We start from the raw sequence: 27,427 nt of genomic DNA, 5'->3' as shown, positions 1-27,427 counted from the left end.
ACGGTTGTTCTGGAAGGAAGAACGAGCATTTGCACAAGTCGGAAGGTATGGAAGCACGCGGGACCTGAGTTCGGGGAACTGCAGGAAGTCCCGGGTGCTGGAGTGTCGGGGAGAGGAGTGCCTGGGGGTCAGAGAGATGAGGGAGAAGGGGAAACAGAGATCAGACCCTCTTCTGCTGGAGGGGGAAGCGCGGGAAGGAATGTAGGTAGGGGCAAATGCCAGCCCCTGGCTGATAGCCAGCGGGTACCTTGGTGCTGAAAACACAGGGAATCAAATGGGAAGGCAGCCGAAGTGAGACTGAAGGCCCATCCCTGTGCAGAACCTCCAACCAGGGGCACACACCTGCCCACGCCTTGATTTCAGCCTCACGAGCCCCAAGCAGAGACACAGCTGAGCTTCCTGGACCTCTGACCTACAGCAACTGTGGGATAATAAATCTGCGTTGTTTCAGGCTGCTAAATTGGTGATTAATTGTTACCAGAACAATAGAAAGTGAATATAATTTTCACTGTTTCTCTTATCCCTGCATTTTTATGGCTGAAGTTAGTAGATAAACTGGTCTCCAAAACAGGTGCCTCTGACTAGGGCTAACAGACTGGCTGCAGGAGACCAGATGCCAGAGGGTTGCAGCTCCCTCCTCTTTCAAGGGAGCTTCCAAGGCCTTCAGATGGTGCCCACCCCAGCGAACCGGTAGGTAACTTTGGGTGAAATGTGTGTTTTGTATTTATCCACCACAGCTGTCTAATCCTGACACCTCATCTTCGCCATCAAATACAAAGCGGTCCCGCTGACGTCTGCCCCTCCGTGCGCGCGCATGCGTGTGTGTGTTCAGAGGGAGACTGAACTTCAGCCCAGTAAGAGCGTAATTGGGAGCGAAGGCCTGCTGTTTAAAGAAGACATCTATAGAAACCTCCTGTTTGTACTTTCCCTTCCGTGCTTAAATATATTATCCAAAGTGGAAGTGAAAGGAAATGAACATTATTAATGACCACGTGGTAAGCTGCGTGCTGGATGCCTCGTGTATATTCTGCTTTTATTTGGCTCTCACTAAACTCTGCCAGGTATGTATTAACAGCCTCATTTTTCATATAAGGAAAAAGAAGATCAAAGCGGCCCAGTTGCCTGAGGTCACGTTACTAGTAAGTGGAGGATTTAGCATTAAAATCTGCATCCAAGAGACTTTAACTTCCAAGCTTCTTAATGCTCTCCTGTGCTGCCTTAGAAGTTGCTGAATTTCTTCTTCAGCTAGTGAGCTGCATCCTGCACAACTCAAATTTCACTTGAGTGAGTCAAGACCTTCTTACCTAAAGTAAAGATAAACAATACAAGGCCAGCTATAAATACGCACCGAAATGAAATCTCAGAGAAGCAGGAGATGCCAGGTTCAGGAAATAAGGAGGTAAGATTTGGAAGCCAGATGGAAGAGAAGAGGACGTTCTACGTGAAGGAGGCAATGTGGTGAGAGGAGATTCAGATTAGGGGCTAATTATGGCATTTTCTGCAGGATAAGGAGGAGATTGAGCAGAACTCACTGCAAGGGAATAAGCTGAAAATGATCAGGAAACTAGGTGAGACTGTGCGGGTAGATAATGGAGAGTCTTTTAAGCCAGAGAAAGGATTTTGGACTTGACGCAATAGAAATGGGTATTTCGACATCTGGCATCGATTACCTGTTTACCTATGTCTCCCTTCATAGATGCTCCGGGAAAAGCTACCCCATTCTTTTTCCATTTCCATAATTAATATATTTATTTAGTTAGAGCTCTAAGGGGTCGGGTGGGGGGGATGGAAACAAAGGAGCTTTGCTCTGGTCTACCGCCAAAAGAATCCCCCCAGAATGAAAAATGAGGCAGGGAAGCATTGCTGTGGACCAAGAAGGAGCAACCCTGGCCTGACGGAAGGTTAACAGGCATGAATGAGGTTTTTCTGCCCTCTGAGTGGCTTCCACGTGCAGACAAAGCGGACAAGCTGCTTTGGGGACATCACCTGAGGCAGTGTCCTTGTCAGTGTCAGGAGAAGACCCCCCCAAAATCAGATTCTCTCCTCTAAGACAGACCACTGGGACAGACTGTCTTCTATTATAATGAGTATCAGCTGGGAACTAGAAGAGTCATGGAGAAGAAGTCGACAAGAAAAGTTAGGTCAGCTACTTTGTTTGCTGAAAGAAAAGTTTATTTGTACTGTCCATGAAGACTTAAGAAATCTGGAAGATTCTGTCTTCTCCTCTGCCTGAGGCCATAGGCAAATATCCAACTCAGAGCACAGGTGGATGTTGGCTTCCGGGTTGAGGAGGAACAGAAGAAGAAGTAACTGGGGAAGCTGGTTTTGGAAATGGGAACTGTTGGCTTTGCAGCCTCACCATAAACATATCCACAGGTTTACCAGGAGGGAAATAAAGACAGGTAGTCCTCTGTGTCATAACCTGTGATTAATAGCCAGCCTCGCTCTTTAAACACTCTCAGTATGAGTGACAGCCACGCGGACCAATTAGCGTAGCTGTAACTTCATTTGTTTTTTTTCTCTCTCTCTGTGTTTGTCCGTGTACACGCATGAAAGTCGGGGGATATTTGTAACAGACACTGGCTGGTTGCAGTCTCCACTGCAGGGTGGAGTTGTGGCTCTCCAGCTTTGGAAAATGCATTGCATCCCCCTCTTGTCAGATTCTGATTTGAGAGAAACAGTCAACACGCGGCAACTCTGGGGAAAAATTTTTGGCAACCGTCTTCAGCTGTGACTAATTTGTCCCCCTTCTTGGTTGCTGTCCTCACACTCGAATTCTTGTGGAGATCTTAAATAGGACAGTCTGGAAATCTGGATGTTTTTCATGCCCAATTGCTGCTACATCTATTTTTAAAATATATTCCCCTGTTTGGGCAATGACACAGAATGTGGAAGGGAAGGTTATGGTGGTCAGTCCTCAGGAGGGACTTGAGAGAGAACTGAAGAGACGGGGCCACCAAAGTGGTGATGGGGAGAGAGCAGAAAGAGGGAGGAGTGGGGAGGAAGAGAGGAGGGGGAGGGAGCATGGGGGAGGCTGGGTTTCCTGGGCTGCTGAGGAGCCTGGTGGAGGGCAGAAAGGACCGGAAGCAAGCTGACCAGTCACCATCAGCTGGGGGGCATTTACGTCATCACTTGGGACTGTAGTTGATTTAATTTTTTCTCATATGTGTTTTCCTAAATTTTCCAAATTTTCTTCACTAACAGGCATTTTTTTAGATGATAAAAGAAACAGTAAGTGTTTTTCCAAATAATCATTTGCTCTATGGAATGGGGGGAGAAATCCATTTTTTTGTTGTTGTTGTCGCCCCCCCCCCAATAATGCCTAGTGTAAAGGGGATCGTTACTTAAGCAGGAGAAATGCTGACAGACTCTCAGGACGGTGGCACTCCTGCAGAAGGATCACAAGACGGCCCCTATGTGTGAACACTGCCCAGTGCCAGGTCTCACACATTCCAGGCATTTGATGCTTTTTCAATTGTATGATTAAAATAAATAAATAAAAGAAGTGTGTCCTTTAAGAGAAACCTCTTTGACCTACTGGTCTTTCATGGACTGTAAGTTTCATAACAAACTGGTTCAGAACCATATTTCTTTCATCCAATCCCAGCTCCTGGCAGATGTTCAGAAGGGGATAACGTCTCCTCTCCAACAAGTTTGCAACCTTTTTAAATGAAGCGTCATACCCATGGTTTCTCTCTCTCTCTTTTTTTTTTTTTGTGATGGGGGAGGTAATTAGGTTTATTCATTTATTTTTAATGGAGGCACTGGGGATGGAACCCAGGACCTTGTGCATGCCAAGCGTGCGCTCTACCGCTGAGCTGTACCCTCCCTCCACCTTGGTTTCCTTAATGACTTGCTCTGACTTGTTTTCACTTTTAGCCTATGTTACTCTCAACATGCAAGATTTTTTCAATTTTATTTTATTTTATTGTAGGAGAGTTGATTCAGAATGTTGTGTTATTTTCAGGTGTACAGCAAAGTGACTCAGTTACACACACACACACATATGTACATATATTCCTTTCCAGATTCTTTTCCATTCTATGTTATTACAAGACATTGAATATAGTTCCCTGTGTCATACAGTAGGTCCTTATTGTTTGCCTATTTCATGTAGACTAGCGTGTATCTGTCAATCCCAAACTCCTAATTTATCCCTTCCCCATCCAAGATGCAAATTTTTGTATGTTTACAACTAGGTGTGTAAAGTCCCTCAGGCTTTTCTTTTTTAAAAAAATAACAAAATTTTTGATTTAGTGTTTTGTGATTTAGTGACTCAAACTATTCTTGTTCCCCCTTTGTGATTTTTCAAAAAGTCCATATTCCATCCAGAGGCCAGCTCTGCACACAGACGGCCTCACACCCTGGGCTTGGCTGACTCTGGCTCCAAAGAGCATCCCATACATTAAAAAAAAAATTGTAGCAGTACATAGACGCAATGGAACATTGCTCAGCCATAAAAAAAGAATAAAATAACGCCATTTGCAGCAACATGGATGGACCTGGAGATCGTCATACTAAGTGAAGTAAGTCAGAAAGAGAAAGAAAAACGCCATATGATATAATTTATATGAAGAATCTAAAAAATAATAACAATAATAATAATGACACAAATGGACTAATTATTATTTTGATTTCTTGAATATGTGTAAGCACATCTGACTGTCCTTTGTGACTGGTTACCACATTCTGTTGATTCTTATTTTGTGGTTGGCTTTATTCCTTTGATAACTATGTAAGTTTAAAAAGCTAGAGGTCTAATCTGTTCTTAGAAACATTAGTTAGTACATATATGTAAACTAAAAAAGTGCAGTGTACTGTTTATATGTATTTACATGCAATATAATGTGTATGTGCAGTCAACCTGTAATTATTCTACCTAATAAAACTGAAAAAGGGGGGAAAATAGTATTAATGCAAGACACTTTAAAAAAATTGTAGCAAAGATCCAATTGCTTATTAGCTTGTCCCTTATTGGGGCCCCACTATTAAACCTACTGGCATCCTTGAGCGATAACTCAGAAGCTGTCACACTACTGACCCTGTTGAAGACTTAGGAAGCAGAGTGGGAAAAAGGAGGTGATGGGGGGGAAAGTCAGGAAAACTGGGACCCACCACTTTCTCTGTAAAAACTGGTTTGGTGACTTGGGAAAAAGACCTGCCCTCTGGGTTCTGACTTCGTTGCCTGTCCAGTGGGAAGGCAACACTTATCTGGAAATCTCAGTGGAGTCTGATGATCATGCAAAAGTTAGGAAATGTGCTGTGAAAAGCAGAATGCCCTGTTCAGATATAAGCAGGGGCTGGGACGTCGCCTCAGGGAGAGCTTTCTATCCCTCTGTGTCCTCAGATTCTCCATCAACACGGGGCACCTCCTGTCCTGACTCAGCCATGCCCACCTTCTCAAGTGCCCCAGTCCCTTCCGTGAAGAATGAAAAACCACAGCAGAGGCAGCTCGTGGGATCTGCTTGCTCTACGCTGGTGATCCGCCCCCCTTAATGCCTCCTTTTTACCCAGCTTGTTCTGAATTCTTATGTAGTGGGGCCAACACCAGCATCAACTTGCTTTTACAACATGCAGCTTATTACTCTGAAAGCCATTCTGTGGGTCCTTTTTCCCTACAGCATGGGTGTTCCTTTCCAGTCCTTAATGGGAAGAGTCTCTTGGTTCTCTCTAATTGCTTTGCATCTGTGTGTATGTCCATCTCTTGCCTCCTGACAGCGTTACTCGGTCTTTGAGGAAGACATGCTTCCTAATGCTTCATCATGTCACCCAGCATCAAGTGCCAGCTCACCACCCTTCTTGCCCAGCGTCCTTGAACATCACGGCGCCCTCCCTTCCTCAAGATGCAGTTCCGTGCCCCCCTGCATCCTCTTAAAAATCCACCCCCACTCAACTGCTAACTTCAGTCTAGCAGTGCCTTCCCGTGCTCGCCCTGCCAACGGCCACCTCCGCACCCTCGCCCATCTGGTGCCACTGTCGCTCCCTACGCACCGACTCTCAAAGGGCCCACTCCCGGATTTTGTTTTCACTGAACACTGCCATCTTTTCTGATCCTGGGTCACTATGGCTCCCATTCCTGGCCACTAAGTTGGCACGAATTAAACTCAGTCTGCATTCATTTGCTGGTTGTTTCATGTATGTCAGTGTAGTCTCTGTGCAGTCTAGTACAAGGAAGTTGAGGTCAGGAGATCCTCCTTGCTTTTTTTTCCTCTGGTCTCTCTATTTGTTCTTGGCACTATATTATACGTTAAGTAACTAAAGAGCTCCCAACCATTTTTTTTTTAATGTAAGCTCTTTATGAACCGGCATATACATTTTATTCCACAAAGTAGCAAAGAGCGCTGAAAGATTAAGCTTTAGTCTATAATATGCTGCACAGAGTAAACATTCAGTAGGAAGTCCATTTACCAGAATTCGTGATAACCTGAGCCTCCTCCAGACACTCACATAGGACAGCTAATATCCTTGGTACCACAGAGGGGAGTTTTCAGCCACGACCTTGATGAAAATGGAGTGCCTGTGTGTTTGCGGCACAGGAAAGGGGGAACCCACCTCGAAACTCTGACCTCCTTTTAAATACCACAGCCTTGCCCTTTTCTACACCTGTCTTCATGGGGAGGCGGCATGACATAGCACAAGGGTCTGGCATTGTTTTAATGTTCCCCGAATTGGGGGACCTTAGACCAAAGACCTGCGAAGAAGGAGCCTGTCACTTCCCATCAAGGGCTGCCTGCAAAACAAAGTTTTCTTAGAAACCGGAGAGCTGCTAGAAACACAGCAAAGTTTCACTTTCTGCACTTGCAGCCCCCATTTCTCAGTTTCCACTTATTCATTAACTCTTTGCCATGAGCATTTGGCACATAGCCCACTGCACCTCAACCATATGAGGCACTATAAATATGTAATTTTTAACTTTCCTGTTGTCTGCAGGGCTGCCAGGAAGTTCACACATATCCTTACCTGTTCTCATCTTCCATGAACTCGGTCCTAGTGGCCACCCCACTAGTTCCTCTGAAATTCATTCTTCCGTGAGCCCTTGGCTGAGCCCCAACATTTCTGTCACTCCTTCTCTGCATCTCCCCAACCCCTTCGTGTTCTGTCTTTTTAAGGTGAGCCACAGAGGTCCCTCCTCGCACCCTCTCTTCTTCACTCTCCGCACTGCTCTCTGTTGTGAGCTTCTAGCCCCAGCTGCATGCAATGCTGCCAGCTGCTGCCTTAACAGCTCATCTCCTGATACACCAACCAGAGTCCCTCTTTGATCTCTGTAATGCTGTCCACGTGCCGCCACCCTTCCAGTTGCCCGAGGCCAACGTGTTGGAACCTTCTTTGACTTTAGCTAAAGAGGGAACGAGGTGACTAAAGAATGATTCATTATTACTGTGATTTTTCACTTGAGCACCTGAGTGCCTTTGTGATGCTTATAATCTAGGCAGGTGGGTTGCGGAAGGAAGAGCAGAGTGGTGGGTACCATTCAAACAAGAAATGGATGATTACAGTATCATATGAAGAATGTAAAGATGGGGTAGGTTTGCCTGAGTAAGGAAAAGGTTTCCCACTGTCTACTTAATTAAGCATGAGACCCAGAGCATGGCGAGGGGGGGGGGGACCTTCTAACGCCCTGAGCACAACGTTCTTTTCCAGCCTTATCTACCACCAGTGCCCAACTGCAGATCCTAATTAAACTAGACTGAACACCATTTCCCAAATGTTTCTTGGATATTTCCACCTAAATACCTCTGTTTACATAAGCTTCTTTTCTTCCTCCCATCACCTCCCCACCATCTCCAGTCTCCAAAAGAGCCTTTCATCCTTTAAGACCCTGCCTGAATGCTAACTACTACACAGAACATTTTCTGGTCCCACCTCTCTGCCCCCATTGAAAGCATGTGGCGGCTTATCCTAACTGGGATGGCCCCAGCACTTTCTCTGACTTTCTGATGGTCCTTATAGTTTGCCTTGTAATGTGAGTTGTATCAGTTTTCCCACCCCAGATTATAAAGAAGAGCCTTCTGGACTGTAAACTCTTTGAGGGCAGAAGCATTGATTTATTCATCCTTGAATCCCCCCTCCCCCGGCCAGGACTGCACCAAGCTTCGCAGACACTGGGCACTAAATAAATAATTAAGATGCTTTCTCTTTATCACTTCCCCTTGGATTCAGCCAAATTGCGTTAAGTCCTACACCAGCACGAGCCTAGGTCACAATCCTAACAAGGGAGCGGACTCATCGCTCGTTCACTTACAGAGTGAAGGGAGATGGGTTTCAGGAGGGTCCTTGCAAAGGCACCACCCTCATCACTGCCCAGTGACAGGCCGGCCTTTGGAAGGCACACTTGACTGATTTCTCTGGTCAAGAAAGGCTCCATGTTGTATCAAAGCCAAGTCTGCCCAAATTGTAACTTCTCTGTACCCACACCTGAATCTTCACAATTCTCCAAAGCCACAGGGGTACCTATAAAAACTTTCAACAGGACTGGGGAATGGTGGCCAAAGGTGGGAAGATAAACAGCCTGGAGATTTCATGCTCCAAAGGCAGACTGCTGGATTTCTGGTTCAATGTAGCAAAAGAGATGCTGTGAGTGTAAGTTTTGTTTTGTTTTGTTCTTTTTCATTGCCAGAAAGTTATGGGTCACAACATTTAATTTGATTAATTCCTGGTTTCCAAAAGGAAACCTTAGGAGGAACTGTGGGAGGCTTGATAAAATAAGTATGTGCAGTTGTTAAGACCGGAAAGGAAAAGAAAAAAATGACTTCCATCAGAGCCCACAAAGATCACTTCCAGCCCCGAGCGTGGGTACCCTGAGCGCCTGGAAACCAGCTTACTGTCAAAGAGGTGCTCACCGTTTACAACCGCTCACAGCAAGAGAACATCCAGCGTGGCGTCTCTCCCACAGCTCGCCTTTCTGGTTTTCCCTTTTCCTAATTCTCCCTCTGCCTCTTTCCTTTCCCCTCTCCCCAGGGTTAAACTTCCCAGTCCGAGCTCTTCGCTGGCTGAGTCACTTGGGCTTCCTAATAAGCCTCAGTTTTGCTCATCAGCAAAGTGAGGTGTTTACCCAGACACATTATGAGGCTTCTTTTACTTCTCATAAATGCAAGCTTCCTGTGTCCGCTCCCGTACAGTTGGTCATGTTAGTGCTCTGGTTGTTTCTAAGATGATGACTGTGGTCACAGCTTGTACAAGGAACAAGCTACTTTGTCGGAGTGACTTGTGGGGTTCCGTCTTTTGGGAAGGTGCGATCAAACAGCCAAGTGAAGTCACCTGAGCCAAAGATGGGTGGGGCGTCACACAGATTAATCCATGGACCAGAGGAACCTGTTTTGAAAAGCTCAGACCTGTGGGTTCATCGTCCTCTTATTTCTACTTTTCAATATGTTTGCAAATGTTCCTGTAATAAAAATTTACACCAAAACAAACAAAAAAACCCCAATTAATTGGCTAACTTGGCCGTAACTTGGCATTTTTTCCCCCTAACTGCCCAATCTGGGGATGTGTATGTGTGTGCGTGTTTGTATTCAGATTCCACTGTATACACATGAGACTTTTAAAATCTTAGACTATCGGGTCTGGTCACAACCTTTTGTGTCCTAGTCTGACTTGGGAAAACTGAGAGTCACAACGATCAAGCTGGTTCATGTGGGAGACAAACTGGGGCAGGTACTTGTGATCCTGCGAAAACACACAGAGGCCGTGAGCTAATTCATCTTTCATGTCCTCCCACAGGGTGACCCAGAATTCAACTTGGACTAAGGTTAAACAGGCCACACTTCATCAGCTCCCCATTTTTCACTCTTTCTTCTTTCCTGGTTTAACTTCCTCCTCTTCTTTCTTCTAGTCCAGTTATAGAGAACTTCCCTCACACATATTTCTTTTGTACAGTTTTCATGACATCCCATCCATGTGGCGAATCCCCACATCTGGATGACCGCTTGAGGAGGCTTTCATATTATTCTTGGCTTGGGTATCCATTTCCTGCCTCCGAGTGACAACAGGGACCACCTCCCCGAATGGCCACAGTGCCGATAAGAGGGGCTGGCAAAGGGCAAGACAGAAGCCAAAGGATGCGTGGAATCGGCCAGGCTCGAGGGAGTCCAGCTACCCACATGGCAGGATTCTGGTATCTGAGAGGTGAGCTAAGAATTAATGCTCAGCATCCATTCATCATCAAGAAAGTCCTTGACACTGGGGCCTCAGGATGGCTCCCCGAATAATGGCATTGGACTAAGAGGTTAACAGGTATAAATGTATTCTTCCCACTCTTTCTGCAACATCTGATGGGAGCCTGGGCAGCAGTGGTCTAGCTGTCGGAAGTTCCTGGCCTAATTTTCGGTCAAGCTACGTGAACATTGTTTCCAAGTGGCTGGAATGGGAGGAAAGTCACTCAGACTAGAGACCTCTTCCACTGCCTCACGAGAACCTGGCTCTGAGAGCACAGTGCATCATTCTGACCAGGGACTGTCAACCCGGCAGAGGTCTGCTCCTCTGGGAGTCTGCTGCCTGTCAGTGCGGGAGATGGTGATGCCTGTGGAGGAGAGGCACAGGCCAGGGAGGACAAGGCTTCTCCCAACTCCGAGAGGCTGCGGACCGCACCTTCCCCCTATTATCCATTATGTGGCCCCCGACAAGCATATTTATAAATGAAGCTTTAGCAGATGGTATGCATTTTGAAAATCAATCAAAAGAACCATTGCCTTCTTGAAACCAAAGAAGCAGAAGGACAGAGGAGTAAAATGAGGAGGAAAAATGGTAAAGTGTCTATGTAACTTCTCAGCTCTAGGTATGTTGTAAGGGGGCTAACGAGACCATGCATCCACCTGCTGGGGCGGGGAGAAGACAGGGAACAGGTGACTTCCCAAGCAGGAAGGAGGAAATGGGGTGCACAGCTGCTGGAATTGCTAAACGGGGCCTCTAATCCCTCCGTCCATAATGCCAATGCCTGCCATTTACACGGTGCCTTTCATCAGCTCTCGTCTCAGGGAGCACTCAGAGTCTTCTCTTAACCCCGCTCCTAGACCTGGTCCTCAACAGGGTGAAGAGCGACATCTCTCTTTATGCCATATCTATCCTGAGAAGACTAGCTCCTGCGAAGTTAGACATTAAGATGCTACAGAAACGAATCCCGAATGGAGAAGAAAAAAGGTGCAGGAGGAGAAGCTGTGGGACGTGCAGGTGACTGTTTCTAATCATGACCAGCCAGACAGGCGTCTTGACTCAGATAAAGTGTCTGAAAGAGCTTAATGCCTCCAGAAGCCTCAGCCTCATCCCATCCGTCCCCCAGCTGTAATGGGACCTGGCACACTTTAAAGTGAATTACATTAAGGTGAATGCTGTTTAGGGCGTCTTGGCAAACTCTTGACATTGGGTTCCAAGTGCTTCTAAGGACATTTCTTCTTGATGCTTTAGGGGTTCAGGAATAGAGGGGACATTGAGGACATGGGTGAGGGGCGGCCAAGGCTTGGAAGGGAGGGCAATGATAGGGAACCTGGTCTGTGCCAGTGAGATATTCAACAACACGTGTAGTGACAACAGGCAGAACTCATATAGACCCAGGAGCCACTAACAGTCAAGATGCATTAAAACGTTCCGGACAAAATGCTCATGTAACACAGAGATTAGCACAAAGCAGTGGCAGAAGTAACCCAGTGAACTGCACAGTAAGGACAGAAGTGGGAGCCTTGTCGATGCAGAGATTTCCAGGCTGATGCTTAGAAAAGTTTAGGCCATAAGAAGTCCTTCTTTGTTGGTTGGGAACTGAGTGAAGACATATCTTCTTGCCTTAATTGCTCTCTGCTGCACTCATCACAGAATCTCTGTGCGGATGCAATCCGAGGGCAGATTCTGGGGGGCAGGGTGGTGGTGAGACATGGGGGCTCTGGACTGGGGGCCAGAACCTGTGTTCAAGACTTTGCCTTAACCAGTTGGGCGACACGCAGTTGAGTCACAAAGCACTGGCCAAAGCCCTAGGCGTAGGATCAAAAGTAACAGCTTCCTGAACCTGGACAGGTGACTCGATCTCTGAGCCTCCGTGTCCTAATGCATAGGAGTGGAAATCTTTCTCTTCTAAGATTGCAGGAAATATATGTGAAATGGCTCTAAGAACTGAAACCGACCATATAAAAGAAATCTGGTCCAAACCTTAAATTACAGACTGGCAGACAGAACCCCAAAGAGGCGGGGTGCTAAGTCTAAGGTCACGCAGAGTTCATAACAGAGTTGGACGCGGTACCCAGTTCTGAGGCTGAACCCAGCTTTCTTCCATGACCTTGTCATGATGCCTGCCTTCTACTCCCTGTGGCTGGCAGAAAAGCAAATAAGAGGGTGAGGAAGGGGAAGAGGAATTTTAAACAGAGTAATGACCAGGATATGGATGCAAACACAAAGAATTTTGTCTGGCTGGAGTGTGGGCATCCTCAGAGACACACAGCAGCTGGAGATGACCCTCTTAGCTGGGAAACTTCAACCAGGACCCAGCAATAGAGTCCAAACCCACAAAAGTCCCAGTAAGACTGCTGAGAACCTGGACGAGCCGCTAGGGCTGGTTTCAGCTTCGGGGACCTCGTTTCTCGGGTCTATTAAATTAGGAATCTTGCTCGCAGGTTCTCGGCAATAATATAACACCACTGTTTTCTAGTTAAACAATGTAAAGAAAATAAAAAAAGGAGAATGCCCCGGGGCAGGGGGCATTCTGTCCTACGGCTCAATCCCAGCATACTGGAAGAGAATGCAACAGTACCTCCCACATGAACATTTAATTTTTCAGCAAGTCCTGTGTGGGCGGGCTTGATCTGGGCTTTGCAAACACACGAAAAACAAGCACCTTCAACAAAGTCTGAGGATCAGAAACAGCGAAACCCAGAAAAACACATCCGCTTTGGGCACACGTGGGATGTGGGTCATCGACCACCTTCTGCGAATGCAGGAGACGTGAGTGCTCAGCAGTCTCCATTAACCAATGTGAATGTCTACCACAAGCTGGTGGCAATTTGGGGTTATCTTTAAGTGGCTTCTGACTCATAGTGAGATGTCTTTCTGAAATCGGCCGGCCTCGAGGAGGTCTCTAAATCCTCATGAATAGACTGCCTTCACCGTCACTAATTACGGACTCCCCATGGAGGGAGAGGACACGCAAGGGGGACACATCACCAACAGAGGTGAAACAGTGCACCCACACCTTATCAAGGACGGTCAGTCCTCTAAACCAGGCTTCAGTCAGAGGGTTTGCACTATCTGGGGGGGCAGGGAAAGCATGAGGAACCCTCTTGCTTCCGCAGCTCCTAAGAGAGGAGTTTCTACTCTTTCCATAGTAAATACTCCATTCTACAGAAGTCGCATCATCTGTGTGATATGTGGACGGGGACAAAGAGATACTCAGACAGAAGTGTGAGGCTTCACTTGAGTGGTCTGCTCAAATGTCCACGGACAAAGAGGGGGCAACATGGCCTGGGGCTTCCTTATCAGGTGGACCCCAGGATTCACTGGCCATCGGCTTCCGATGGCTCTGCTGTAGATGTTTCAACCTAGAACATGTGACTTCTAAAGCCAGCATGTCAGATGAACTAGACATTCGTTCCCGCCCAGCCCTGACATTCTTGGGACATCACCTGTCTTCCTAGTGAGTTTTAGAAACTTTATCCAGCTAGGAAATCGCACCGTCAGATCACATGAGGACCTAGGAGCAGCGTCTCTAATTGAAAGCACAGAGGTGGCGGGCATGGGTTGTTGTCTAGGTGGTACCCGGGGCTGCCTTCGGGCCCCCGGTTCCCAGGCAACGGCTCCGAGAGAGGAAGGATGGTTAAGTACCAAGTAAACAACGTAGAAGTGGAGCAGACTCAAGTGTGCACTTGGTTTGCACTTGGTTCCTGCTTGTCTGCAAACTAATGAATGCAACGTGCCACAGACGGTGAACTGCTGAAGCACAGGGCCCAGCGGTCAAGTCACAAGACAGCCCAAGGTGGAAGGAAAGGTGGCCTTACCTGGGGACAGGGAGGAGTCGTAAGAGCTTCTCTCCCTGCGGCTCAGCTTGAAGGCCTGGCCGTCCCTCTCCCTGTATGCCCCGAAGCCTTCGTAGCTCCTCCTCTTCCCCCCGCTCACATCGCTGTCCCACTTGTCGCTCGGAGGGTTCATCTCGCTGAACACGTCCAGGCTGTCCAGCCTCGCGCCGCCGCCGTCCCCGCCGCTGCCAGAGTACCTCTTGGTGCACGGGTCCGCAGGCTCCCCGCCCAAGTCCCCTTTGTCCTTGGCCTGCGTCCAGTGCTGGGCGTCGGAGAGTGACAGCGAAGACAGGGTGCCCACCTCAAAGCTGCTCTTCGGGGCTCTGTGGCCGGCCTCGCCGTGCTGCTGCTTCTGCCTCTCCTTATGCTTGCCCTTCTCGCTCAGCAGCGACAGCTCCTTGTCGGCGCTGCTCAGCCGCTCGCCCAGGATGTGGCTGGCGAAGCCTGTGGCTTTGCCCGCAAAGAGACCGCTCAGGCTGTCGTGGGTCCCCAGGATCCGGTCCTCCTTGTGCTTGTGCTTGTGTTTGTGTTTCCTCCTGTGGAGCCGACCGCCCGACAGGCTGGCGCTGCCCACCTTGGGAGGGTTCAGGGACGGCTGCCTGTCGCCGAGGCCCATGCCCACGGGTCCCTGCAGGTGTGCCCCGTGCTTCGCTTTATGCTTGGCTGTACCAGACATCTTCACGTGGGAGCTCGTGTGGAACTGAGGTGGTGGCACTGTTGGCCTCATGAAGGGGGCGGCTGCCCCGAGCGTGTGTGACAGGTACAAGGGAGCTGGGTACTGACTGTAATAACCAAGGTTCATCATAGGCATTGAAGTGTAAGGCATTCCATAGGGTGCATAGTAACTTCCACTGGGAATAGGGTAGCTGAACCCTTGTAAAAAAGGCACCTTTGTCATGGTGTCATTGGTTTTTGCAGGCCTACCACGCTTCTTCTTTGACTTCAAGTCTGAAGTCCTACGAAGATAGAGCAACGGGTCATACTGGATATATGGCACCGGGTAGTAGTGATCAAAATTAATCCGAAAGATGCTGGGGTACGGGTTCTCGTGGTAAAAGGTGTAGCTCCGGTGGGAGATCCGGAGCACCTGGAACTTGGTGACCAGCTCCTCCAGGTCGGCCCGGAACTGCAGGTCGTCCCGGTTCTGCAGGCTTTTCCGCTTCCTCTTGTGCTTTGGCTTCTTGAGGCTTTCGTGGGCCAGGAAGTTGTCCACGATGAGATGCTTCTGCCGGTGGCCATGCCGGTTCTTTGTGCTGGTGTCAGACGGGATGGCCTCCGGGTTGTCCAGGGAGCAGAAGTCGAACGAGTACCTCCGCCGGGACTCCGAGCTCTTCTCCGCTTGGTCGGAGGTGCTGTTGTTGTCTGTCCCAATGCCGCTGTCACTGGGGATCGTCTCCTCGCTGTGGGACTCGCTCACAGGGGACAGCGTGATTTCCTTGAGTGACCCGATCTCGCACAGGTGCGAGGGGGAGTTGGCCATCAGCCTGGGTGGAGACAACTTCCAGGTCCCGCTGTGGATCCCCTTTGGGGTTTTGGTTGGAAGAGCACTGATGGGCTGGAGATTTGGCATAGTTTTCAACTCTGAAAAATTGGTTTCAGTGCTGGCGGGGCTCAGGTTGCCAGTGGACCCACCTAACTGTGTTGAAAGTGGGTGCATAGCTGCTGGTGAAGACGCCACGAGTGACTGGAAGTTGGAAGGCACGGTGGGAACATCCGGCTGGCTAGAAACAGGCCTCGGGTGCTTGATGGCTGTTTTGGGTTCTTCGGATGGGGGTGGCAGCTCTGCCCTGGGCTTCCGGCCCCTCTTCTTGCCAATGTAGATGGTTCCCCTCTTGCTGACGTTGATCTGCTTGCCCAGTTTGCTCTCGATGGCAGCGGCCCCAGGGCTGGTCTCCGGGGGAGCCTTGGCCTTCAGGGCGATGCTGCTGGAGCAGGACAAGATCTGGTTCAAGATGTTCTTCCTCTTGAGTGTCTTCATCTTGTTGATGGTTTTGATGGTCTTCTTGTCCAACACCCCGAGCTTTCCGACTTTTTTGTGAAATTTCATCTCGCTCATGGGTTTGTCCTCTCCCGGCACCAGCTGGGCCAGCTTAGCTAAGCTGCGTCGTCTCTTCCTTTTCTTGGTGCCGGGAAACTCCCGGCTGATGGGACTGACTGGACTGGTGGAGGTCCCCTCGTGAATCGTCTCAACCGTGAGCAACGGCTGCTTCTTTGGTCGCCCCCGCTTCTTTTTGACCGGCGTGATCACAGTAAGACTGTCTGTGTTGGTGTACAGAGGGCTGGATGGGGTGATGGGGTAAGCGGATGGCGGTTCCACCATCAGTTTGTCGGAGGTGGCCATGACTGCCTCCCGGAGCAGACTGGTGGGTTTGGGTTTGCTGCACGTCCACCTCCGTTTTGCAGCGAATTTGGGGTGTTGGATTTCCGGCAGCTTTCTTGGAGAGTGATCAGTGCACGTTGGAGGCGTCATGACTATGGGCGGCTTCCGCTGCTTAGAGACACCTCCTGGGACAACTTTCTCAGCATTCCCACCTGCCTCAAGTCCAACTGAGGGGGGCTCGCTCTCTAGCATTTTCCCCAACTTAGGGATGCGGGGGTCTTTCTTATTTCCTTCAGGATTGGAGAGTATCCTATTGACCACTTCACTGCTCATGGTGAGTCCGGAAGCCAGGGCTTTCTCTGGCATGATCTTTTCCACCACTGCTTTGATGGACTGTCTCTTTTTCCTCTTATGGCTGCTTGGATCTAGACAGGGTGCCTTGATAGGGATAGTAATCCGGACATGGCTTGAGTCGCTGTCAGGATTACTGACGGAGCTCACATTCTGCCTGGCTGGTGATGCTTCTTGGGCATTATCGGCAGAGTAGCCTTCCCTTCTCCCTTCTGTACTGTCGAATGCTTTCTGAGCATTCTTGACCCAGTCTAGGTCTGAGTTTGGTATGGTTTGACTTATCACATCTTTTTTACTGGACTTTTTCTTGCTGCCCATAGCAGGGGGTTCCAGGGGCTCCTTGGCACCTCCTCCATCCTGCTCTACCAAGGGCTGAAGCCCACCGCACTCGGCAGAGCTGCTGGGCGGGGCTGGTGAGCTGTGGCTGCTTGGAGATGGAACCACACCTCCCAGGAGCAGGTCTTTGCTGCTGCTGGACAGCTGACTCCACGTGCTCCCTGCACTGCCCTTCTTACCCGGGGCCTTTGCAAAGGCGGCCATGGGCTCAAGAGCTGGGGTCTTGCTGGTGTTCGCAGTGTCTCTGCCAGACTCTGGACTGATGAAGCAATTCTGAGTGGCAGATCCATTGTCAGAGCTGGCGGACCAGTCCATGTGGTTCTGGCTGCTGCTTTTTTGCTGGTGCTTTGGTTTTAAGGTGTCACCGGTGAAGTCCTGTGGAAGGCCTGGGTCGTAATGGAGAGCTGAGTGTTTCTGTGGCCGCTCATAAGCCTAAGGGTGGGCAGAGTGGAGAAGGAGAGAGAAAGAAACAAAGATGAGCATGTGGAACTATTTAACATTTCATGTCAAAAGCCTTAATTATTTGATGGTTGGAGACAGCCACCTTTAGCTCCAGAATGCTTTGTGGAGGTTTTCTCAAATTGCTTTAGTAAAAATATATCGCATTGATTTGGGACATTAATAAGGATGCTTTAAATCGCTGTCTCCTCAACCTAACCTGCCGCCCCCCAATAACGGACTTTAACCATCTCGGTTCAGGACAATCTCAGAAGAACTGTTTAGAGACAGAAGGAATCCTAAAGGTCACTGAGCTCTGTATTTTACAAATAAAGCAGCTCAAACTTCGACAGTGGAGAGTCCTGCCCAAGGGGGCAGAGCCCAGGAGAGGACGTGAACTCCCCGACTCCCTCCCTGTGTTCTTTTCCCTGCCTCCAGCAGCCTCTTATTTCTGCCCTGGCTTCTTGAACACACACACATCCTTCCCCTGGTTCCTCCTGGTGCAGTTCATTTCTGTTTGGAGTTTATCCTGGAGTCCAACATCTCTGTTCTCAAGCAAGCAGCTCACTAGGAGCCACTGCAACAAGGGGAAATGGCGCCAGTCGATGAATTAAGGGGGGAAGCCTGAAGGCTGCATGGAGGAGAGCAGGCCGGTCAACGGTATGGAGGAGAAATGAAAAGAAGGAAAGAAATACCCTGAGGAATCTCCAAATCTGCCGACTTTCGGAGCGAGCCCGCTCAGGCATCCTTAAGCCCCCATGAGGCCCCGCCTACTCCCTTGAGGAAACTCATGGATGTTCTCAAAAGGAGCCTGGAGTCTCCTGGACACATGTGCCAGGAAAAATACCATTATCATTCAAGCCCACCCCTCTGAACGCTGTCGACCGTGATTGCCCCACACTCATTCTGCACAAATGTGTCCAGACTGCGGTACCTTTCCTAGAATGGGCTCTTCAGCCAGGACACAACACAACCAGCGTCTACAAAACCACAAAGGGGCTGGAGAGCGCACACATCATTCTGAGACATTAACGCCATTCTTAATATAGATATGTCTGCATTGTTCCAGAGACATGTTAAGCCGCGCTCCCAGTCCCAAAGAGGCACCCTTCAAAGTTTATTGTAAGTTCTATTCCATACATAGAGGAAGCGCTACTCTAAGATTTGTTCAAGAAGGGAAAATATTAGTAAATTAAGAAAGCTTTGACAATATCCCATCTGAGAAATATGTGATGATTGGCTGAGTGCGTTTAGGACATTTTGCCTCTGATATGTATGTCTGTCTATGTCTGTATGTATGACTGTATGTATGCAGTTAGCAAGATGTATTTATCATCCATCTATCTCTCCCTGTCTTTTTGCCATCTATGCAATTGCATTTATGATTTATTAAAAAAGATTTCTTACAGTGCCTGTTAAGAGCGCAAACACAGACTGCAGAAAGCACCACGGGTAAAATTGAATACAGTAAAGTGACCAGGGCTTCCTTCACACCAGTTGCCAGAATCCCTAGCCTTATTTTCCACTTCCTTGATTTTGTGAAATCCCGTTTATTTTCCCAATATTAAACCAGATTTTTTAAGTCTCATGAGAGAGTATCCCCAAGTTAAGCCTGTAAGTGCCCAGGAGAAAGTTAAGGAAAAAAGAAAGTATTTAATTTTTCCTTCATCTTGCACTTCACAGGAGAGACACTGCCATCAGCACATAGAGAACTAATTCCTACACCTGACTTTGACCTAAGATGCCATCTCATTTTTGGCAAAAATAAAGAAGTCACAGCATAAAATAGTAAATTCGACTCACTCATCTTTTATGGATCAGGGCCTTGTTAATCTGTCATTTATACATTGGATTTTAGTTGGCGCTATGTGTATACTCACAGGATGACAGGTTGAAAAGAGGGCTTGGGGACAAAATCCCCACTCCTTCGGGTGACAAAATAATTGGTTGCTCACACTAGAGCATTCTGGAGCATTAGTGGCAGCACTCACTCATTAAAAACTGCAGTGGAACCAAAGGTTTAAGTTATGGTTTTGGACCCGGGCAAAACAAGACTTAGAGCTACCCTCTCTCCTCGACCCTTGTCATCAACCCATCTCCACTTTTCCAGATCTGGATATGGAAATCCACAGACGGGCTTCTGGGTGAAGGTGGAATTTTAAGCCCTGGTTCCCATCAGTTTTCCCCTATTGCTCCACCTTCTTATTCTTGGCACCTCGTAGAATCCTTCCTTAACTCCTTTTTGACATCCTGATCTCAGCTCAATCCTAGGGAGGCCCCCTACCTTACAGAAATATACGTTTTTCATGAAACCATGTATCTCATCTTCGTGACATTTATCATAGTTTTAAATTTACATGTGATTTTTGAACTAATTGAATGAATGCCTGTCTCCCTCTCGGGCCTGTACACACCACCACAGAGGCACCAAGCCCAGTGCCTGGCAAACAGTGGCACTCAATACACATTTATTGAATAAATGAAGGAACGTACATTTTACTATGGATATTTCATTTTGTCATTGGTGACCTGTATATTGCAACATATCGTCTGCAAACACAGTTCCCCCTTCAGACTCATTGCTCATGCCATTCCCTCCGCATGCACCCTTGTCTCTCATGAAGACATCTCTCAATCCTTATAATGCGACGTGCCATTTATTTGTCACCTTTCCGTCTTCCTCTCCTAGACTGTCAGTACTTTGAGGCCAGAAGGTCTCTCATTTATCCTTCCATCTCCAAGTTACCTACTACAAAGCCAACCACCCAGAAAGTTCTCAATAAGTGTTTGCTGAGTGAACAAACAAAGTAATATTTGAGACACCTAGTACTATGACAAAATATAAGGCCGCACCCAAAAGACAGTAAACCGCCAGTCATTCGTTTCATAAGGGCTCATAATGACACTGGAGCATGAAGATGCATTAGATGTTAAACAAAAGATCCTTCCCAAATGCTTAAGGACTAAAGGCACCTGCAAGGCAACTCCCCTTCAATGCAGTTTTTTTACTGTTCCGTTCTCTCCCATCTCCTAATAATTGTTTCACTTTCCAATTAACCCTGCCTTTGGGGAAGGCATGTGACTGTCGGGAGGGTGGATTTCACTCTGGCAACTGAAAGGTGGGGCCTGCTCACTTATACCGGGGCAGACCCGCCAAAAGTTAAGCGCTTAAGCATGCCAGGTTCCCAGTGCCTCCGTCTGGACAGCGGCTGATCCCATTGTTTCTACCGTTTCAGCTGCAATTTGCCCTGCTGGGAGAGCTTGGCCGTCAAAGGGCAGGGTGGACAAAAGGGAAGCACACAAAGGATCGGCGGTAATGGGGGGGGATGGGGCTTTAAACCTGGCGCTCAGAGGGCTGCAGGGAAGGGGCGAAGGCGGTGAGAGGGAGCGCTTTCTAAGGGGTCCGGGGAACAAGGCCTCTTTCCAGCAGTGCCTGATGGCTATATCCCGTTGCATTTCACAAAATCCCATTTCTTCATCTGTCAGCCATGACAGATTATATATACACAATGGTGAGGCTGTCAGTTCCAATATGTCCTTCACTGAGAATTGAGCACTTACTCCACTGAGACAGAGATGGACAAGGCAAAACAGGCTCCCAGCTCAACCCGGCGGTGGGGGGAGGGGCACGCAGGCTCTCCCTCCCATCCCCCGCCCCCCTCCAGCAGTCTTGGAATACGGTCCGTCCGGCGGCTTTGACTGGGGGCTTTATTAGCCACATAACACATGCTTCCGGTTCCCCTTTAGATTATGAATTTTTCTGGGGGATAAGATCTGAATCTTTCAAGGGCTTTCTACCACCCTCAGCCCCCAGCAGGGCTGTCCCCGAAATAGGGGCAGAGCTCATGACACTGTACATTGGGCCAGATTATTTGTAAGGAAAACTTTTACAACCAACTAAGCTCAGCATGTCTCCTACCTGCTTCCCTCCCCCGCCCCTTCCCCCACTGATGACTGGAACTCACAGCGCTCCAGAAGATGTGGCTGACTTTTCATAAGAACAGGGCTTTCCAAGCACATTGAGCCTAGACCAAATGTTCATCAGGGAAACACCGTTTTGAAAACCCTAGACAGATTTCTCCCCTGCAGGATGTGTTTACGGAAGCAAATCCTTCTGTAATGTGAAGATAACTACCCCTTCCCCCCAATCAATGTATAAATCATGTGCCTTTAAATTTCGTACAAGTCAGATTTCTTTTTCAAAAGTGCTTTATTTTTACATAGTTTTAAAAACAAGCCTTAGATCACTGCATTAAAAACTTAAAATTCCACGATAATGGAAGGCAGGAAGTCACCCAGCCTCATCTCAGGCTTATCTAAGGCAAAGTCTGTCTCAGTGAGAGGATGACACGGTGATTTGGGGGCCGAGAAAAATCATATAACTCATCAAAAATCAAGCATGCCTTTGTGGGAGATAAGCTGCTCTTTTGGGTTCGCTGTGTTTGTGCTACGTTTTGCTGACACCAATCATTTACATTCACTGTTTGTGAGATACTTCGCTTTACATGAGCAGGAGAACATCACTGGGTATGGAGGAACGGGGTGGGGGGCTTTTATCTCTTACTTTGGCACCCGGTGCTTCTCAAGATACAGCCCTGGATCACTGTATCAGAGCCGCCTGAGGTACTGCTTACTAATACAGATTCCTGGCCCCCACTCCTTCATCATCTCCTGGGTGGGGCCAAGGAATGTGCATTTTAATACATCCCCCAGGTAGTTCTGATGTACAATGGAGTTCTAAAACCACTTACCTCACGCTTTAACACCATAATTCCTCACAGGTGGGGCTCTTCTGTGGTTGCTATGACACTTTTTGGTGGTAAATATGCAGAGCAAACCACCATAGGCCTGTTAGGATATGCAGTTTGGCACCACCAAGCATTCCTGTTTTGCTCTCTGAACTCTTTATAACTTACATACTAAGAAAGTGTAACACAGTCCGTCCCCCGGTTAGGTTTTCCAAGTACACCGCCCGGTGAGGTGGACAGAAGAGTCAATTACACAGGTGGATGAGACCACTGTCTTCCTAGAAAGAACTAGGCATGCAGGGGTTCGTGACCTCCCACCCTGGGATTTCCGTTTCCCCAACTCATCCTGGCCAATCCCCAGAGCCCTGGTGAATCCTGGCATTCCATCCCGGAGGCTTGAAGCAAGTGCTCAAGCCTGAGCAAGAGCTGCGTGTGGGAGACAGGGAATGTGCAACCACACACTGTCTGAGTAAAGGTTCCCAATCCTGGCTGCATAGCGGCATCGTCCAGGAAGCCTGGTGAAGAACAGCAGAGCTGGGGACCTGACCCAGACCAATTAAGCCAACATTCTAGAGGCGGGACCTGAACAAGTACATTTTGCAAAGCTCTCAGTCATCCCAATGTGCAGACAGAGCTGAGAACCACTGGATTATATCAAAGACATGGGTCTGGTTTAGGGACTAGAGAGGCTCTGATATTATCAGGAGACGTTCCAGCTCAGTGGTTTTCAAACGTGTTCCGCAGAGTCCTAGGATTTTGTAAAGACATTTCTGAACTGTAGCCAGTGGATTGGGCAACAAAGAAAGCTCCAGACCATTCTTTTAACCCCCAACTGAACAGAGCAGCCTTGCAAAGGATTTCACTTAAGAGAAAAGAAGTGGAGAGAGATGGTTCTGTCACTTAAGGGAAGACTGAAAATTACCACTTAGGCCCGTGAATAGGAGGAATGCACATGCCAGCTTCCACTGAACTTGCTCTCAAAGCATCTCTTCTCAGCCCAGTTGATTCCCACAGTTGCTAATGGTACATACAGAAGAATGCCACTAGGTCCCCTGTTTGAACCATGGCTTTATGATCCTCTGATTCCACAGAATTCCATAAATGATTGTGTCCCTTCAAAATTCATATGTTGAAATCCTAACTCCCAATGGGATGGTATTAGGAAGTGTGGCCTTTGGGAGCACAATGTGATTAGGTGATGAGGCTGGAGGCTTCAAGAATAGGATTAATGCTCTTATAATAAAAGACACCCTAGGGAGCTCTCTTGTCCTTCACCGCATGAGGACACAAAGAGAAGACGGCCATCTATGAACCAGGAAGCACGTTCTCACCAGGCACTGAATCTGCCAACACCTTGCTCTTGGAATTCCCAGACTCCAGAACTGTGAGAAATGAATTTCTGCTTTTACAAGCCACTCAGTCTGTTAGGGAAGCCCAAACAGACTAAGACAATGGAACACAGAAGAGCTGTCCAGCCCCTAAATGGACAAGAAATTTCCAATTACATATTTACACTTCTCATTTCCTGTCACATGAATTGCCCTGGGAAATCACCTTAATGTGGTTCCCATAGGAACCATTCTTGATTTGCTCTGTGGGGGCAGTGACTGATATGAAAGCACTGCTTTTACTGGGGGTGATAACAGCTTATACGAATACACTGGCCATTATCATATGCTTCCTTGAGTACACAGTAATGCTGCATAATTAAAAATGACCGCTGAGTTGGTGCCAACCATCATGCTATCAATAGGTGTGAGGCTTAACTTTTCTATGGAAATAAATATAAAACTATAAAATACATGGAGCAAAATTTTCAGGCACTGGGCGATAGGCCACATGGGCTGTGATTCTAGACAGAAGGGAAATTCAAGGGGCTCTGTTGTATCTCTAGCTTTCTGCCCAGCAGAACTTTCTAGACCTGGGCACAGGGAAGCGGAACTAGAGAATTATAATATTCTTGTTGAGTAGAAGAAACAGAGATCATAGTTTGGGCTCTTGAGGAAAGAGTGTAGAGTCCTAATGCTGAATTCGGGCAATGTTGCATCTCTGACTAGCCAGAGTGGGGAGCTTTATTAAATACCCTAGCCTGTCAGTTGATATCCCAGAAATGGTACCCCTGAAGAGTAGGATTACTCTAGCCCTAAAATGAAAGCCACACTAGTCCATCCCTAGCAACGTCTAAATAGAATCCTTAGTGGCATAAAGCTAACCTTCCAGTAAATTAACTACCAATAAGAACAAAAGTCAAACTCTTTAAAGGAAAACAACAAAATCCAGAACCTCTACAGTGTACTCTTTGCAATACCCAGGACACAATACACACAGTTATTAGATAAGCAATGAAGTGGCAAATACAACCCGTACCAGAAGGAAAGACACAGAGCCCTCAAAGTAGCCGCTATGAAGACGGCCGAGTATTCAGGAGAAGATGGGAAAAGCTGATGGCCATGTGGGAATCTCAGCATAGAGATGGCAGCTATAGCAAAACAACAACATGAAAATTTCAAATGGAAAAATACAATATCTGTAATGAAAAATTCTCGGGGTGGACTTAACAGTGCACAAGACACAGTAGAACAGGAGCCCAGAGAACATGACGACAGTCGAAATTTCCCAAGTTGTGGGGGACACGGGGGAGGGGGAGGGAGATTTAAACAGACAAACAGCACTTCAGTGACCTATTTTGGAAAAAGTATCAAGTGGTCTAACATACGTATAATTAGCATCCCTGAAGCAGAGAAGAGAGGATGTGGATTCACACAGCTGAGAAGCTCAACAAACCGCAAGCAGAATAAACACACAAAAACCCCATATCTAGGCACACTGTAAACAAACTGATGAATACCAAAGATAAAATTTTTAAAGGCAGCAGGAGAAAGAAGACATATTATACTTACAGGGAAATTAAATAGTGACAAAAATAATATTTGACCATAATTAATCAAATAATTAATTAATAAAAATCCAGCCAGAAGACAATGAAATAATATCTTTAAAGCACTATTTTCATAAATAAAGTCAATTTAAATTTCTGTACCCCTTGAAAACATTCTTCAAAAATGAAGGCAAAATAAAGATATTTTCAGATACATAAAACCTGAGGGAATGCATTGCTGGCAGATCTGAATTATAAGAAATGTAAAAGAAAGTTCTTAGGCCAACGGGAAATAACACCAGATGGAAATTCAGAGCTACATGAACGAATGACAAACGTGCAAGTGTTAAATACGTGGGTAAATATACCATGCCTTATTTTTGGTCTTAAACATCTTCAAAAGGCTACTGACTGCGTAAAGCAGAAATAATAGCAATGTATCATGAAGTTTACGAAATTTATAGGAATAAAATGTACAACTATCAAACACAGAGCAAGAGGAGGATATACACACGCTTGTAAAGTGCTTATTTCTGAAGGACTGTAACATGGGTTCCAGTTAGACTTTGACACTTTAAGGGGCATATTGTCATCTCCAGAGCAACCACTGAAAATGCAACAAAGAGGTATATACAAAATGCCGATGGAAGGAAACACATGGGGCACTAGTCCAAAGAAGGGGGAAAGGGAAGAAAAACAAGGAAGAAAGATGGGACAAATAGAAAACTCATAGTACCATGGCAGACTTCAGCCTGACAGTATTGGTAGTTACATTAACTCTAAATACACGAAACACCCCCACCCCCAAAGGAACAAACACAAAAGAAAAAGAACAAAACCAAACCGAACCAAAAACAGGGGATAGACTGTCAAGCTGAATAAATTAACTCTGAATACCAAAACACCCCCCCACCCTCAAATTAACAAACACAAAAGAAAAGGAACAAAACAAAACCAAAAACAGGGGACAGATTATCAAACTGAATAAAAAAGTAAGACCCAACTATATGCTATTTACAAGAGATACACAATAAATATAAAGACACAGACAGCTTAAAAGGGTGGAGTAAGATGTATCACACAAACACCAAATTTTAGAATGCTGGAGCGATTCAACTAAGATAGTGCAAAATGGGCTTCAGAACAAAGAGTAATTACCAGAGGTAATTAGGAACATTTCACAATAAGAGTCAATTCATCAAGAAGATAAAATAATCCTAAATTTATTTGCACCTCATAACAGATATACTTGAAACAAAAACTAAGAGAATTAAAGGAAGAAATAGACAATTCTACAATTTAAGGGGTTTGCTCTCATTAATTGCTAGAACAAATTGACAAAAAAAAAAAGAAAAAAAATCAGAAAGTAGATATGGAAGATTTGATCAACACTCCACCAACTTAACCTCACCCAACTGCAAAACACCTTCTTCACTAAAATACGCTGGATCAGAAAACAAGTAGGAATGGCCAGTGAGCACATGTCAACGTCCTCAAACATCATTTGTCAGCAAGAAAATGCCAATGAAAACCAGGAGGAGCTGTCACTAAACACCCAGTACGACAGCTAGTATTAAAAATACTGAAAATGACTAGGGTTGACCCGGGTATGGACAACTGAAACTCTCATCCATTGCTGGAGGAGTGGAGAATGTTTTGGCTGTGCCTTTTAAAGTTAAATTTACCCTATGACCCAACAATTCCACTCCTGTGTATTTACCCAAGAGATGAAAACATGTACCCAGAAATAGACTTTTACAGAAACTTTATATCAGCTTATTCGGAGTAGAAAACACCTGGACACAGCCACGGTGTTGATCAACAGGAGAACACACAAGCCCATCTGTAAAAAGAACAGAGTGTGGATACATTCCACAACATGGATAAATCAGACACACAAAATTATGCTGAGTGAGAACCAGCCCCCCAAAACGAACATACCGTGAGGTGCCGTTTACACAGAGTTCTGGAACAGGCAAAATGATTCTGTTACGATAGAGGTCGGAACAGTCAGTGACTGCTTAAAGGCTGGGTGGTGGTGGAAAGGGCAGGGGAGAAGATTCTCGGGGGAATAAGCGTATTTTGTATCAGGATGACAGTGTGAGTTACACGGCTGTATAGATCTGTCAAAACTCTTTGAACTGTATACCTAAGACGTGTATATTTCAGTAGATGTAAATTTTACCTTAATTATGTAAAAGAAAAAGAGAGAAAACATATCAAACAGTGACTACTAAGAATTCTCTATATCACACACGCACGTGCACACACACACACACACACACACCCTCCAAAGCCACGCGGCAGAACTCAGGGACACTTTCTTTGCAATGAACACCTAAGGCAGCCGGCGACTTGGTGCTTCCCC

At 46.9% G+C, this 27,427-nt stretch overlaps 1 protein-coding gene across 4 annotated transcripts in view; it reads right to left on the bottom strand.

The window, feature by feature from the left end:
• The window catches only part of SETBP1 (SET binding protein 1), a 360,642-nt gene that overhangs the window by 88,229 nt on the left and 244,986 nt on the right, over window positions 1-27,427 (bottom strand). For all 4 annotated transcript variants that reach the window (XM_072952280.1, XM_072952278.1, XM_031692356.2 and 1 more), the window contains exon 4: window positions 13,971-17,427. In XM_072952280.1, the coding sequence (XP_072808381.1) occupies window positions 13,971-17,427 (3,457 nt within the window). The remainder of the gene's footprint in view (window positions 1-13,970; window positions 17,428-27,427) is intronic.

Source organism: Vicugna pacos, chromosome 30 (assembly GCF_048564905.1).
Source record: "Vicugna pacos chromosome 30, VicPac4, whole genome shotgun sequence".
Classification (NCBI taxonomy): domain Eukaryota; kingdom Metazoa; phylum Chordata; class Mammalia; order Artiodactyla; family Camelidae; genus Vicugna; species Vicugna pacos.
Note: the sequence above shows the minus strand (reverse complement) of the source record. Positions and strands in the feature narration are given on the sequence as shown.